Raw genomic sequence first — 15224 nt, 5'->3', positions numbered from 1 at the left:
TCCGGACCTCGATGACAACCCTCGAGTCATCCTCTTGCCCTTCGCCATCGCCGTCGCCTTCTTCGCGTGCTCCAGGGCCACTGTCTTGTCCTTTCCCATTGTGGTGGCTGCGCACGGGCGGAGCAGCAACGTCAAGAATGGAGGAGGACGCGGTGGAGAAGCAGAGGAAGAAGAGAGAGAATGAGGCACACTGTGCAAACGCATCGGCCTCGACGCCTTTTATGGGCCTACTTCCGAGTGGCTGGCTTGTGGGCCCAAGCAATCTTGTCATATCCCGCAATAGTCGCTCGCCCGATACGTGGCCAAAAAGGTGGCGTGAGGATCGAGGAGCCCCTATCTATCCACTCCAATAACCGCGGCACACTCCGTCCCGCGCGCTTCTCCAAATTTTCGAATCCCATGAGATTCGGGCCGCAGAGCAACCAATCGCGCCAGGATTTCACACCATAACACACTCGAAGATTGTCAGTATAGTTCACTTGACGACCTTTGAATCGATCAAGGCGATTGAAATAAGGTTGAAGCCTCAACATGATTTCCCAACTCTAGTGAAATGCTTCCAAGGGCATAAAATCGAGTCGGAACCAACTTCAACCCTTCTTCACTTAGACCTCAATCCATTCGGGGGCTAATGACGATGATATGTACCTAGGGTAGGGTCATAGGCCTGTTCTAGACACCCTACCCAAGGACACTGCCCTAAAGTCAAGTACATTCAAGAATCAACAAAAGATACCGACTGAAGTCACATTGGAGTGCAATCCACTCGACCAAATATACCACTCGGATACCCCAATTCCTCTCGACAAGTATACAGTCATTCGACCGCGCGAAGAATCACTCGGACAATAGAAGGTCTAAAGCCACCCAGGATGGCAAAGGTCAGGCATTCACTCAGTAGTGTTAAAGATCATTTATAGCTCTTTATACCTAGCGTTACCAGTAACGCCCTGTCTTAACGTACATTGAACCCTGTGTAACTGAGGGCTGGAGGGGTCCGACACACTCTATATAAGCCACCCCCCTCTTTAGGCACAAGGGTTCACACCCCTTGTAACTTTCACGCATATCCAGTTGACCAAGACTCCGGGCACCGAGACATAGGGCTATTACTTCCTCCGAGAAGGGCCTGAACTCGTAAACCTTGCGTGCACAACCTCACCGTAGTTAGGATCTTGCCTCCTCCTACGTACCCCCTATTCTTATTGTCAGACTTACTCCCACGACAGGAGGGGCACACCGGAGTCGGAGCCGCCAGCGGCCGGGGGGGGGGGGGTTCCGAATCGCCTATGGAGTCGTGGGAGCTCAGTTTCCATAGGCCAAGAAATTATTTTTGGGAGGGCTGAGATTGAAAAGAATAGAGTATTTTGTGCTCTAAAAAAATGGTGTTTTGTCTTTGGCTCCCATCATTATGGTCTAGCTCCGCCACTAGTTTAACTTCATATGATCTCGGTTGCTCCGCTGGTTTCGGCCTAAGAGCAAATGTGCAACATAAGCTGGTGTTGAGAGACCTTTTGAACCAACATGCTCTATCTCCCCCTCATCACGACTGTTTGCATCTTCTCAATCCTACCTCCTACTTAGTTGCAAGTTGTTCCTTTTTGTTATTTGTCACTCTGGATTACTTACTTGTTAAGCGGTACATCACAATGCAATAGTAATTTAAATCTACTTGTTACAATCCAAATATAAAGTTTCCAAATTATGTAGTGCATATTTGAACTGGATAGTTGCTCTAATTGTTTGAATGAAACACCCACACATGTTCCACTAGATCATTTAGTAGTTGTGTATGAGTTTCTTGATTATGAATCCGATGATGCATCACTCATAAATTGTAGAATTACTCAATCCACTGGATTTCTCTGAAACCAAACAACAAAATTGTAAGAAATCACTACGACATTTCACTGAACACTTGCCATGCATCGTGTTTGGCATAGACGACATCGATGGGGGAGGGGGGGAGGATGTGTACTAGGGCGGTGTAGGGATCCGACGACGGTAGCATGGAGTCCTGACAGTGGTCCGATAAGGCCCGAGGGCGTAGGAGGTGGGTGCGGTCGTGGCATCCAGGGACCAGGAGTGAGAACCAAGGGCGGAGGAGGAAGTATGGAGTGTAGGAATGTGGACGAGGCATATAGTACTAGTTCGAACTCCCCCACTTTTCATCTTGATTTGAGACAAAACTGAAAAAATTCAATTAGTCCAGACTACCGAAGCCAAGATTAAGTAGTCCAAACGGTCGAGTCAAGTAGGACGGCACTATAGAGGTAGAGGATAGGCTTGGAGTGTGCACTCCGCTATCCAGTTCCGCTCCACCGAAATGCCGCTCTTCCCACCCCCCTCCACGGCCACACTGCCCCACCTCCGCCTCCCGCTCCCGCTTCCCCTTCCCCAAAGCCTCCGCCTCCTTCACCGTGCCTCCCGCCATCCGCGCCTCCCCCCCGCGGTGTCGGCCGCCTCTCTCCCCCTGCCGCCCCCCGATGCGCTCCTCCCGAACCAGGCCACGGGCCTCGTCGCGGCTTCCCAGGCCAATTTCATGCGCGTCATCGTCAGCTCCACCGCCCCGGGGCTCGAGCAACACCAAGGGACAGACCTTCTCTGCCTCGTCCGCGCGCTGCTCAAGAAGATCCGCCGCCGCGTGCTCGTCGGGGACAGGGTGCTCGTCGGGGCCGTCGACTGGACCGACCGCCGCGGGATGATCGAGGACGTCTTTGAGCGCCGGAGCGAGGTGGTCGATCCGCCGGTCGCCAACGTCGACCGTCTCGTTGTGCTCTTCTCGCTGGACCAGCCGCAGCCTGAGCCCGCCACGCTCACCAGGTTCCTCGTCGAGGCCGAGTCCACAGGGATACCCTTCGTGCTTGCCTTCAACAAGGTCGAGCTCGTGGACGATCAGGTATACTCGGTCGGAGCCAGAATTGGGTCATTAGGTTACCAACAAGACATATTCTTATTTTTTATTTCAATCCTATCGTAGCATAATTGCTTTCATCTAGTCTAGATTGATAAAGAGTAGAAGTTCTGCTGATAAAGTATTCCTCTATACAACGGGGTAATTGGAGTTTAGATTATCTAATAGTGAGAAGCAGCATAGCACAAGTCATGATTATTGTGGCGGAGTTTGATGCGTAGTTGAGCTTCGCATAGTAGCCACTTCATTGATTCGATCAATGGCTCATTCGGCACAAACTTACACTTTACCGAGACAACCTTCATTGCAATTCGGTGCTCTTGCTTCGCATGAAAATAGTTCAGTTGCTGGCAAGACCAACATATTCTGTCAACAGTCAACAATATCTCTCTATCACCCTTTGAAACGCAAGAATTTGGAGGGAACAGAGCTAAGCTCCTTTGCGGCAGCCGAACTCCAAGACCTTAATCTGCAAGTACATCCCAGAAGAGATCATGGATGGATTTTGCTGCATTATTGAAGGTTAGTTGTCCAGAAGAGGAGTACAACCAGACTGTCGAATCCCTTCCTCTTGGCCTTAGGAAGTTTGTTTCTGGAGTTGGACCACCAAACGTCCAGGGACGCTTAAATGTGTGGCTGCAAACAAATAAAGCTGTGCCAGTTCAGGACAATACTCCACAGGATGCTGGTGATACTCCATAAGCCAATGATCTTTCAAGAAAAGGTTGTTCTTTGCATTGCCAATATGAATCTGGGCAGCAGCTTTGAAGATTGGAAGTTCAGTATTATTATGGGGAATTTCTAAACCATGCCAACCCCGGTTTTCAGTGGTGTGCTGCATCCAGAACCAGTGAGTCGTCAGCGCCAACCTGGTGGCCTTAAGATCAGGAACACCAAGAACACTGGCACTTTTTGGCCGGCAGACCCGAGACCAATTGACAGGGCAGTTCCTGCCTGAGATGTTTTTTTTTTTGAAAAGGAGGAAGATCCATCCTCTGCATTGATTGATGCACATAGCCATTTTTATTGTGAAGCTCTCAATCCAATACAAAAAGTGATAAATAAGTTTGATAATGGGCTATGACAACAGCAAGAGATATTAAATGTAGTACTTGTGCATCACTATTCCTATTTCTAGACCGCCATCCATATTGGTTGAACATAGCCTGTGTGACCATCTCCAAGTGGCTTTACCCAGACACTCCTGCGCCTCCGCATGCTGAAGTAAGCACCATGTATGGACCCAATGAGCATCCTTGTGGATAACCTGCAAATAGTTGGAAACTCTATTTTTGTTGAAAACAATATCATCATGACAATTCCCAATAGTCCAACACAAGGCGCACACCCCCACCAGGTTCAAGCCTTTAGCTGCTACTCCGCTCCCGCCAACCTATTCCCAAACATATTCAAGATACTGGTTGGCGGAGGCAGGTTGAAAGCCACATAAACAGTTCCCCGTAACAAATGTGCAAAAGAACACGAGAGAATTAAGTGTTGAATCGTCTACCCTTATCACAAAAACAACACTTCTTGCTACCATTCCAATCGCTCTTAGGTCAGTTGTCATTAGTTAGCATTACACCTCTGTGATTCTCGTTTACCATGTCGGCATACATAGATTCTGAACCGAGAAGACCGAAAGCATGGAGTTTCCACCGGAAAACATCCTGGTCATGAGTCAGCTTGATATCCATCAAGCGCTGGACCAGATGTAACCAGACTATCCATTTATCACTGGTAAGTATCTGATGAAAATTAATATTCAGCGGATTCCTGGTCAAAACATTTGCCATGGAAGGATGTTTCCCATGTACTATATTGTAAAGATTTGGGCATTGCGGCTCAGAGGAGTATCTTTCGAGCCAGGAATCTTCCCAAAACTGGTGTGAGTACCGGCTTCGACAATGAACACACCTTTGCTGAAGAACTCCTCTTTGACTCTCAAAAGGCCCTCCCCGAAGGAAGAATCAGTGGGTTTGACTGTCATTTGTGATGAGTTTTAGAATGTAGATATTTATTTCAGCAACTCTTGCCACACTCCATCCTCATTTAACAACTTGAACAACCATTTGCTCAGCAAGCATTTATTTTTGATCTTAAGATCATCCACCCCAAGGCCTCCTGGATCTTTTGGTCCACAAATGATACTCCACTTGTTCACTAACCGGTTGTCAATCCTCTTTCATTCCTTATTCAGGAGCTTGCGATATTGAATAGGGATCCCGAGGTATCGGAACATAAAGGATCATGCCTCACAGCCAAAAAGTTGTTTGTATTGATCTTTGCCCTGCTTGGCCTAACCAGAGTAGAATATTTAACTCTTATGTAATTTGATTTTGAGGTTTGAAAGTTGCTCGAACAAAGAATGACCTTCATGGCTGCTTTCTTCATGTCATGTTCCTTGAAAATAATAGCGTCACCTGCATACTGAAGTGTGTACACACCTCCATCCACTAGCTACGGAGTAAGGGCATCTCCAACGCTGACCCCCAAAACAGACACGGTATCCGTCATACGACATCCTTCTTCAAGATGAAGTAGTCATCGTAGGACTGGACGCCATTGTAGAGGCGACTAAAGACATTTTTTTTCAAATCTGAAAGCGCCAGCAAAAATTGTCCACGAATAGGGCATCAGGGGCAAAGTAGTCGTCCATCAGCGTCAAATGGCCTGTTCCGATTCAGCATTTGGTGACCCTTGACCGATCCCTTCAAATTAAGAACATGCTCTTCCGCACGCTCCGTGTCTGCAAGGACCGCATGCATCATCGGTGTTTCATCCGCATAGTCCTCGTCGAACAACTCAATGTAGTGCTCTTATATGCACTCTCCATGTCCGGATCCATTGCTTCAAAGAAGGGACAAAAAATTTCAGCACGGGAATTTCACCAAACACTTGCCGGGCATGGTGACCCCCCGTACGGCCGGATGGTACCTGCGCGGCGGGCAGATGAGAGGTGTGGATTGGTGGCGGAGGGCAAGCGGCATGGCGACCGGGTGGAGCGGTGGAGGTCGCGGGCGTCCGGGAAGGGCTTGGCAGGCGTCCGGGGTGGTAGAGCGGTGGCGTCGGCGAGGGAGGAAGCGGATGTAGAGAAAGAGGAAAGGATGGAGAGCGGGGTCCGGGCGGGGTTTTGTGTGGGCCGGGGGTATCAGAGTCCTACGTGGCGGTGATCCAAATGTAGAACGCCCGGATTGGTCCGCGAACCGATGCGGGATGGCGTTGGATGGCAAACTGCGTCCGGACAGCTTGGTCCGGACGCTTGCAAGAGGTTTGAGGGTTTGCTTTGGAGATGCCCTAAGGCCACCCACATGGCTATCCTCATTACTTGGCTATCCTCATTTGCCATTGCAATGAGAATGGCCAACATGCTGGCAACAATGTTGAGAAGGTTCGGAGTCACGGGATTCCCCCTGTCTAAGACCCCCTTTCGAGTTCTCTCTCATTCTACGAACTTTGCAATCTAGTAGCACCACTGTAGTGTGAACCCTTTCATGCGAAGGTTGTTGAAGAAAAGACCAATTAACCTTGTCATATGCCTTCTCAAAATCAACCTTAAAAGTCACTGAGCTTATTTGAATGTAGCACGTCAAAGTTTGTCAATCACCTTGATAAACCTACGCCGGGGGGTCTAGGATCATGAGTTGGTGATTGGGGGTGGCATAGCTCGTTTAAGTCTCCATTGTTCGCGTCCTAATTGAGAGGGGTAGTCCAAGGTATTTCACTGGGAGAGACTTCTCCGCAGTCAATCATGGCCTTAGTTAGAGCAGCATCACCATCGTCGCATTTGATAGGCAAGAACGCGCATCATGGATTTGATTGCGTGAAGCTCCTCACTCAAGAGACTTTATGAACATGATGACATCATCTATGTAGATGGACATACTCTGAATGTTCTCTCTGCCTATAGGGGAAAATAAACTCCAGCACTCAGGCCTTCACATTGTGAAAAGCAAGATATCCATGAAAATGATGAAAAGAGCGGGGAAAGCGCGTTTCCTTGGCCAAGGCATCTAGTGAATTTAGGACCCGGAGAGCCGTTGAGCAGAATGCGTGTTGATGCAGTGGAAAGAGTGGTAGATAGCATGCCAGCCACAACATTGATCATCGAAACCCTTGCGCCTTAACACTTCAAACCGGAAGGGTCATGCAACCGGGTCAAAAGCTCGATCCATGTCAAGCTTCACAAGGTGGTATAATTTTTGTTGTTGATGAAATGATCAGGCGGTCTGCCATACCAGCATGAAATTGTCATGTATGGAACATTTCTTGATGAAGGTTCCTTGATTGATGGACAAATCCGAGGGAGGAGGTGCGAGTCTTATTGCCATGACTTTGGAGAGGATCTTCGTGAAACTGTGGACAGGGCTTATGGGTCTGTATAATCTTTGTCCTCCCCTGCATCAGGTTGCTTGCTTGCGAAGGTGGACCAAATGTGCCCAGTTTAGGATTTCAATACCTCTTCCACTTGGAGTGTAGAGATGCTAAAAAATGCCACCATGTCGTGCTTATTTAGTTATTTTGATGCCAGCAATTTTGGTAAACTGCCATATTTGTCTGGGAGGAGAATCAGCGTCTTGGCCAGCAAAATCTGCTCGCTAACGCATCCCAATTCCCACTTTACACGCGCTTCAGCAGCCTCAACTTGGCGTTGAGTCTCAGGATGGGATCAAGGGGGCCACTGGATCCCAGAGCTGTCAACGACCTCTCAGCCGAACCATCCGTTGTGAGCCAGAAGGACTCAAAGTGGAAGTGTTTACTTTTCTTAAACTTTGGTGCCATCGCGAGCAGTAGAGGATGACCTGAGAACAAGTTATGCCATTCGACCGAGACTAAAATTTGCCCAGCTTGCGAAGGATGGTGTTTTCTTGATCATTGACCATGCGTAGGCTCTCCCATTAAGGTGGATGTCGGGCATAAGATCCTCGGTGGGACAGAACTTTCCCGTCATTCTTCTGTTTAAAGTTTGAGTTGCTTGTTTTGGCCGTGTTTTGAGTTAATATCTCCCAGAACTACCGACGAACCTTGGGCCGTCGCACATGCCGCTCTCGGCTTATCTAAAAACAGATTTCTTTTCGCGTTCTTGTGGGCCATGCACGATGGTGATCTAGCACTACAGTCGAATCTCTTGTGGGCCGGATGTACACATTCATATGTTTTTACTCATAGGATGAAGCAAAGGCATTCCATTTGAGTTATATCAAAGGGATTTGTCTCTCAACAAAGACCTAATTCAGCCTAAGAGGTAACCTGAGCAATAGCCAGATATATAAACAGTAATACGTGAGTTGGCATAGTTCCCTGGTACATACAGCACACAACGAATTTGATTGGTACATCCTTGGGATCACACTCCTTTTGATAAACACCAATTATATATGGCCACTAGTCTCCGTGCTGTCATTGGTCAAACATTCAAATTCAAGTTAGCTAATCTTTTAATTACTAGCAAAAGAGCCCGTGCGTTGCAACGGGTACAAAATGAATTTGACAATTCATATGGTATTTGACAGTTTACCTCCTGTGGTGCAGTATTGAACTATGCCTCGACTTATCTTTCCTTTGGTGTAAAATTGTTGGTCATTCGGCAGCCTACTATTAAGATGCAACACTCATCCTTGAAAAACAAATAAAAAATGATACCCTCTCCTATCTAAAATAAAATAAGTGTCGCAATAAGTGTCGCAGTTTTAAACTGGGTTTAGTTCAAGACTGCGATATGGATCGGAGGTGGTATTACTCAGATATGTGTATGTGAAAGCTGACATATAAAGTTTTCACCATATATGAACCACAAAAATACATATGCAGGAGGAACATTAGTCTACTTAAGATCACTCGACAAGCTAATGCTGCTAGCCACACCCTTGCTTGTATGGGACGGGTGCAACAACGAACTGTGTGTTGGCTTTGAAACTTCCCCGAAGAGATACTAGCATAGTTAAGTCTAAATGTAATCATCTCGTTTGATTAATGAAAGTTCCTTCTCCCGCAAAAAAAAGGAACTGCAAAAATACAAAAATACATTATTGATCAAGTTGATTAGTCATGGTATAAATACATGCCACTCATTGTAGATAACATTGAGAAATTATCCAAATTTTATTGTTGGATTTGGATCGAAATAAACTTAATTTAGGTCTGAAAACTAAACTTCCTTCAAAGTGTGAAATTATCTGCGCATACTCATACATGCTCAGTGGAAGCAAACCTTTTTGCAATAATGATATACTATCACATAGTATCTAGATCTAGATCTCTAAATAGTTGAAAAACACATGTACATGTATTATTGGCTCTAAGTAATGCAGCGACAAATATATTTACTTCGGGTAGACCTTGAGTTTTTTATGGAGACGACGATAAGCGTGAGTAATTGTGGATATAAATTGTGACAGATGTGGCACTAATAGAAAATAAAAAATATCTTGAAGTCTAATTCAGTTCAGTTAATGCCAATACTGCATCTAGCTATTTGCTTCATGCACATAATGACATATGCATAGGGACGCACCTGAGGACGTGACGTGCTCGGAGTTGTTAGTATTTTATCTCGGTCCGCCTGCAGTAATCACCCGTACAAGCATCTAGCTGCTTGGCTTCAGTTGATAAGCATGCATCCAGCTAATCATCATCGGTGCCCTGATCACCCAGATATTACTTGTGGCGTTGGTTATAGCGGCGGCGGCCGCGGTGCTTCAATATGATAAAGCGATCTTTCCTGGAGTTTCCAGTCAAGGAAGACGACATGGTGATTTGTGAGTACAGTATGGGCGGAGGGCGGCGCGGGAACGGTGCAGGCGCTCGACGATGAACGGTAGCCAGAGCAGCGGATCAGTGGTGGATCATGATCTCGTATGGCCGTATTGTTGGCGGTCAGAAGGACCAATTGACGAACCAACTGAACGAGCAACTTCGGCCAATGGCGTTTGATCGATCTCAAAGTTTCAATTGTGTGCTGATCAGAGCGTATTATTCACGTACATGAGAAGATAATCAAATCATTCCTTCTGAATCATGGTTGGCTCCTTGACACGAGCCACCACACCTCAAATTGGGGCTGCGCACCTGCGCCGCCGCCGTCTTAGCAGCTCCAATCGACCATGGCTGTCCGCTGGACCGGTGGGTTCTCAAAAGCAGCGATGGCAGCGCCCCCGCGTCCTCGCTTGATGAGATGGCTGATGTGCGCGACCGTATACTACCGCGGCCTCATGGTCGAGATGAAGTGCCCCGTCGGATCGGCCGTCAACCGGCTCCTTCCACCTCCAGGGGATCCACCTCCTCCCCTTCCCTCTTTCCTGAATCTTGAGCCGATATTTATGGGAGGGTCAAGGGAAAACTCCAAACTGATCGAGAGTCCGCCCTCGTCTTAGCTCTCTGATTTCTATTTTTTTGTTGGGCTCGGTGGACCAGAATAATGGGCTGCCTAGGTTGAATTTGATATTTGAGGACGCGAGAGAAAAGCTGACGTGCGAACAAGTCAAGACGGACGGACGGATGGAAATTATAAAATTTAGTACCACCTCGAATATGTTTTTCAAATTCAAACTGAAAGCGTAAAATCACGGGAAGAAGCGTATTGTGATGGTGAACCCGACAAAGTCAATCCGTGCTTTATTATTAGGGAAAGAAATGTATAAAATATGAAAGAACTGGCATTTGATACATACCCACCATATGGGCATCATTGTTTTGTAAAAGATAAGCATCATACATTCACACTTTTGGTTTCCCTCGCTGAGGTGCGAGTTTGAGCAATTTTCTTTCCATTCGATCCAAAGAACGGATCGGGTTCCACCATCAAGATATAACGGAACAAAAACAAAATACATCCTCAAGGTTCAAAACTAGAAAAATAAAAGACATGGTTCCAAGCATGAGTTTGAGCAATTAGAATGTGCAATTGCACACTGTTTATTATTTAGTGTATTTGTTTCACATTGTTTACCTGAGTTTATATTTGTGTGGTTGACCTGATAATTTATAACTCCGTTTTCTGCAGATCATCTCCTACTGGAGGGACAGGTTGAAGAGCTGGGGCTATGATCCACTCTTTCTAAGTGTTGATCAGAGATCTGGATTATCAGCTCTTGAAGAGATGCTGGAGGGACAGACAACTGTAGTTGTTGGTCCAAGCGGTGTTGGGAAGTCCAGTCTTATTAATGCCTTGAGATGCAACCAAAACATTTCAGAGGAAGATCCAATACATCAACTTCTTGAACAGGTGACTGTTATATAATTTCAAATTGCATTTAACCCCAGGCATATTGTCATCAGTTTCATACAACGAAAGGTTTAACCAATAATTTCACTTATCACACGTGTTTTTAGTTTTTGTTGCATTTTGCCCCAGCCGTATGGCCCCGCTCATGCCTGATCGGGTTGCCAATGGCACATCTTGTTCCACATGGCTTGTCTTCCTTAATTGTTCCATCTCATCAGGCAAACATACGGCGATATTATTTTCCTACTTCAAATTCTCGCCCATTCTGAACCTTTCAATGCCGTACATAATCCATTATGAGAATTTCATAATTTCTTGTTTTGTTAGTTTTCCTCTAAAATGTAGCCCTTTTTCTTGGCAGAATGTTTATTTACGGATATAAACGTACCACTGTTTACTAAGGTTGGGTCAATTTATCAGGAATAATGCTATCTTTATCTCAAAAAGAAACTCAATTTGTTAGCTATGCTTGATATTGAGATATTGCCGATTGGATTTACTGAACTGATGTGTTGCCTCTGATATGGTATTCAGGACTAATTCAAAATGTATTTTTTATGTGGTCCCAAGTTGGTTTGCCTTACACAATAGGAGACGATGGAGCAAGTATGCATTGTTGTCTGTTTCTTTATGTGGATGCAGTAGTCTTTTTTCCTTTTACCTCAGATATTGTATAGCTTGACATGCTTTTTTCATTTTTCCCATCGTCGTGAAGTTTCTCAATCTTTTTCCAGTAAACTTTAGCAAGTGTAGACACCTTTTTCTATGTGGACACTGAAGTCCCTTGCTTGTGCACATTCTTTTCCAGAATAGTAAATGGTTTGGTGAACAACGCGTTGGTACCGTGTCCAAGAAAAGCGGCAAAGGAAAGCATACCACACGTCATGTTTCATTACTTCCGATAGTTGATGGAGGTTTTCTTGCTGATACTCCTGGATTTAACCAGCCTAGCCTGATGAAAGTGACCAAAAAGGGTCTTGCAGAAACTTTCCCTGAGGTTTGTTCACTTGATGCTCTATTTGGTTAGAGCTTCTGTGCATGAGCAAGTTGACTCTGTTATGGTTGTAGTTTAATTTGTTATGACATTTGCATAATTGTGTTATTGATTTTGTATCCAGATAAGAAAGATGCTAGAAGAAAATGAGTCCTCCGGGTGCTTATTTAATGACTGTGTTCACCTTGGTGAACATGGCTGTGTTGTCAAAGGTGACTGGGAAAGATATCCATACTATCTGCAGTTGCTTGATGAGATCAAAATTAGAGAATCCTTCCAGTTACGAACATTTGGAACTAAAAGAGAAGGTGATGTCAGGTAAGCCGTAAACGTTTCCTTTATGAGAATCACTAATGCACACCAACACCAGATACATATGCCTTTTCTTCTCTATTTCTAGTACTGTGGTTTCTGTTTTTTAAAAGATTTCTAGCAAATATTCTCTAAGCTATAAGCTATCAACAAAATAAAGCCAAATGTTTGGAAGACAGGTTAGTTTTTTCATAGTTTGGCAAGGTGAAATGCATTATGGTGAATGGAATCTACCTTATGGCAGTAGGCCCTAGGTTACCTATTTAGCACTGATCTGCTTAGCATATGCCGGTCTTTCCATGATTGTGGTGACAGCAGTTACTTTTATTCATACATAAATGATCCTTATATTCGGAAATTTTCTGGTGCAGAATCATGTGGTTATTTAATTTTCTTAGGTTCCATACAAATTACTTTCTCCATTTCGCTACAACTGTCCCCAGCCTCGGTGCACTTTGTCTAAAAATATCTACCCATTTAGGGAATCAAGACTAGCTCATGCTATATTTCCACTGCCTGCCTTACTTTAATGCTTTGGGAAAGGTTAAGTAATTGTACCATGCCTATTCATAAGGGTTTTCTATTATAACTTTTTCTTGGGTTAGTGTTTCATTGGCCCATGCACATGGTGGCCTAGATATATAATAATCTACTCTATAGAGAGTCATATTTGACAGATTGGCATCCTTTCTTTAGATCAGTTCCTGCGTATCAAAGCACCTACTCTTTTTGATGGATGCTGAACTTTGTGTGTGTTAACAATGCAAGCATACCCATCTTGCTTCAGGTATAAAACAGGTACCATGGGTGTGAAGCAAGTGGAGCCTCGCCTTCAACTCAAAAAGCACAGGAGGGTGTCCAGGAAGAAGTTGAACCAATCGATTCTCGATGAAATGGATTCTGACATGGATGACCTCGATGATGACTACCAGTTCGGTGTAAGCCGACGTACTAGCAAACGGTGAAGCTGATTCTTACCTGATCTAACAAACTCTAAACATTACCAAGGAGGAACAATGGATGATGTACATAACTGGCTCTCTACTGTCGCCGCCATGTCTAATTCTACTGACCAAGTTCTGAAAATAGAGATGTGTAGACGAGGAAACTACAGAAATGTGCCCTAGATGGTGAAGATTGGCATTACTTGTTTCCCTGTGACAAGATCGAGAAGAAGAAAGTAATAAGATAACCAAAGAAGTAAATTTACACAATCTCCTGCGGCGTTGTTCTGAACTTTCATAAGGTGGTGTTGATTGCTCTATAATCAATTTTATGAGGTACAGCTGCAGCCTTGAGGCGTCGTTTTAGGTTTCTGATGAGGCTCACAGTAGACCTTGGACCAACATTGGTAATACATCATCAAGTCGTATTTTCAAATTCCAAGTGTTTGGTTAAACCACGAGGAAACTTCTTGGCAGCTTCGTAATCCAAGAAAACTAAACCCCGGGTGATGTGTCATAACAGCATTTAGATTGAGTGGAATGCCTGGTAAAGGATGGACTATATGTGGTTGTGGACGCAGTCACGCAGAGCGGAATAGAAGAAGCTCTTGGACCAACATTTTTTTATTTTTATTTTTTATCTGACGACATAAAGCATCATAGCTCCAATTTCAAATATGAAGCCCTTGGACCAACATTGATATATACATTATCAACTTTGCTAAGTTTTTTTAAGGTTGCTCTGTTAATTAGTCTTTTGTTCAGGATAACCATTCCTTTGAATAGGTGAATAAATTAGAATGGCATGAGGAGTACATAAGGAGGCTATATGCCTCACTTAACTGGTAGAGTTTACCACAAAAAGGATCTGCATGCAATGATAGAAAGGTCAGAGGGCAACGTCAGTTACCCCTTTTAACGACCAGTGATCTGGTTGGTAAGAAATCTGAGTCCTCTTTACTTTGACCATGTTGACGAATCGTCCATCGTATACAGAAGCATAGCATATACTACCTGGCTCCACTCCAGAACAGTGACGCAAGGCTGCAGTTGGCACATTGTATATATGTACTAGTATAATGTATAATGTATGGTCCCTAATCTGACCATTTCTGTATCAGGAATCAGATGGAACGCATTATCTTGACAAGCAACCAGACGGGACAAAACTCCCCACTAAACTAAACGTACTGCATATTGATTATCGTCGTCACTAGTTTTGTCAGCAGTTTCTTTGTGCTTCTATTTATATATATAGTAAAAATAAACAAACAAATTCATGACAGCCACCAAGGGAATCTTGTGCTTTGTTTTTGTCAGCAGCGCAATAGCTAAGATAAGAAACATAATTATTTTTTATTGCACGACAATGCTTGCACTTGCAAGCATGAGCATAGGCTTTTTTCTTTCCCCTTTTTTGGCGAGGGGCATGAGTAGAAGCTGTGGTCTCCATGGAATTAATTCGCGCGATGTTGCCGAGTCTTGAGTGTCTTGTTCATCAGTTGAGACCTATTGTTAGTAATTTCTGTGTGAAACTGATCTTTTTTAACCTTCAAAAAGGCCTAGGCGTGCTGTATGCATAGTTCTGTACTAGTGTCATGCACTAGCTTCATTTCTGTACAAGTGTCATGCACTATCGATTTATTGCCAAAATGAAGAGATCTGTTCCTTTCAAGAAGAAATGGAGAAATACTTTGCATCTTATCAAGTTCGGTAGGGCGCTACTATCAAACTATATGTATGATGTTTCTTAATCTAGGCAGGGGATATGTGAGATTATCAAAGTTTGTAGTGCTGAGTCACTGTTTATCTAGGGGTTATGGTCAGTTTGTGTCG

General features: G+C 44.7%; 1 protein-coding gene across 1 annotated transcript; it reads left to right on the top strand.

The window, feature by feature from the left end:
* Window positions 1-2288: 2288 nt before the first annotated feature.
* LOC123189033 (small ribosomal subunit biogenesis GTPase RsgA 1, mitochondrial) lies at window positions 2289-13658 on the top strand. Its single transcript, XM_044601354.1, has 5 exons — window positions 2289-2899; window positions 10917-11138; window positions 11947-12135; window positions 12257-12450; window positions 13232-13658. Exons 1-5 carry the CDS (start codon window positions 2327-2329, stop codon window positions 13407-13409), a joined length of 1356 nt encoding a protein of 451 aa, XP_044457289.1. The 5' UTR covers window positions 2289-2326; the 3' UTR covers window positions 13410-13658.
* Window positions 13659-15224: the final 1566 nt, after the last annotated feature.

This window comes from Triticum aestivum, chromosome 2A (genome assembly GCF_018294505.1).
Source record: "Triticum aestivum cultivar Chinese Spring chromosome 2A, IWGSC CS RefSeq v2.1, whole genome shotgun sequence".
In the NCBI taxonomy this organism is placed as follows: Eukaryota; Viridiplantae; Streptophyta; class Magnoliopsida; order Poales; family Poaceae; genus Triticum; species Triticum aestivum.
This window is presented reverse-complemented; position numbering and strand designations above follow the sequence as displayed.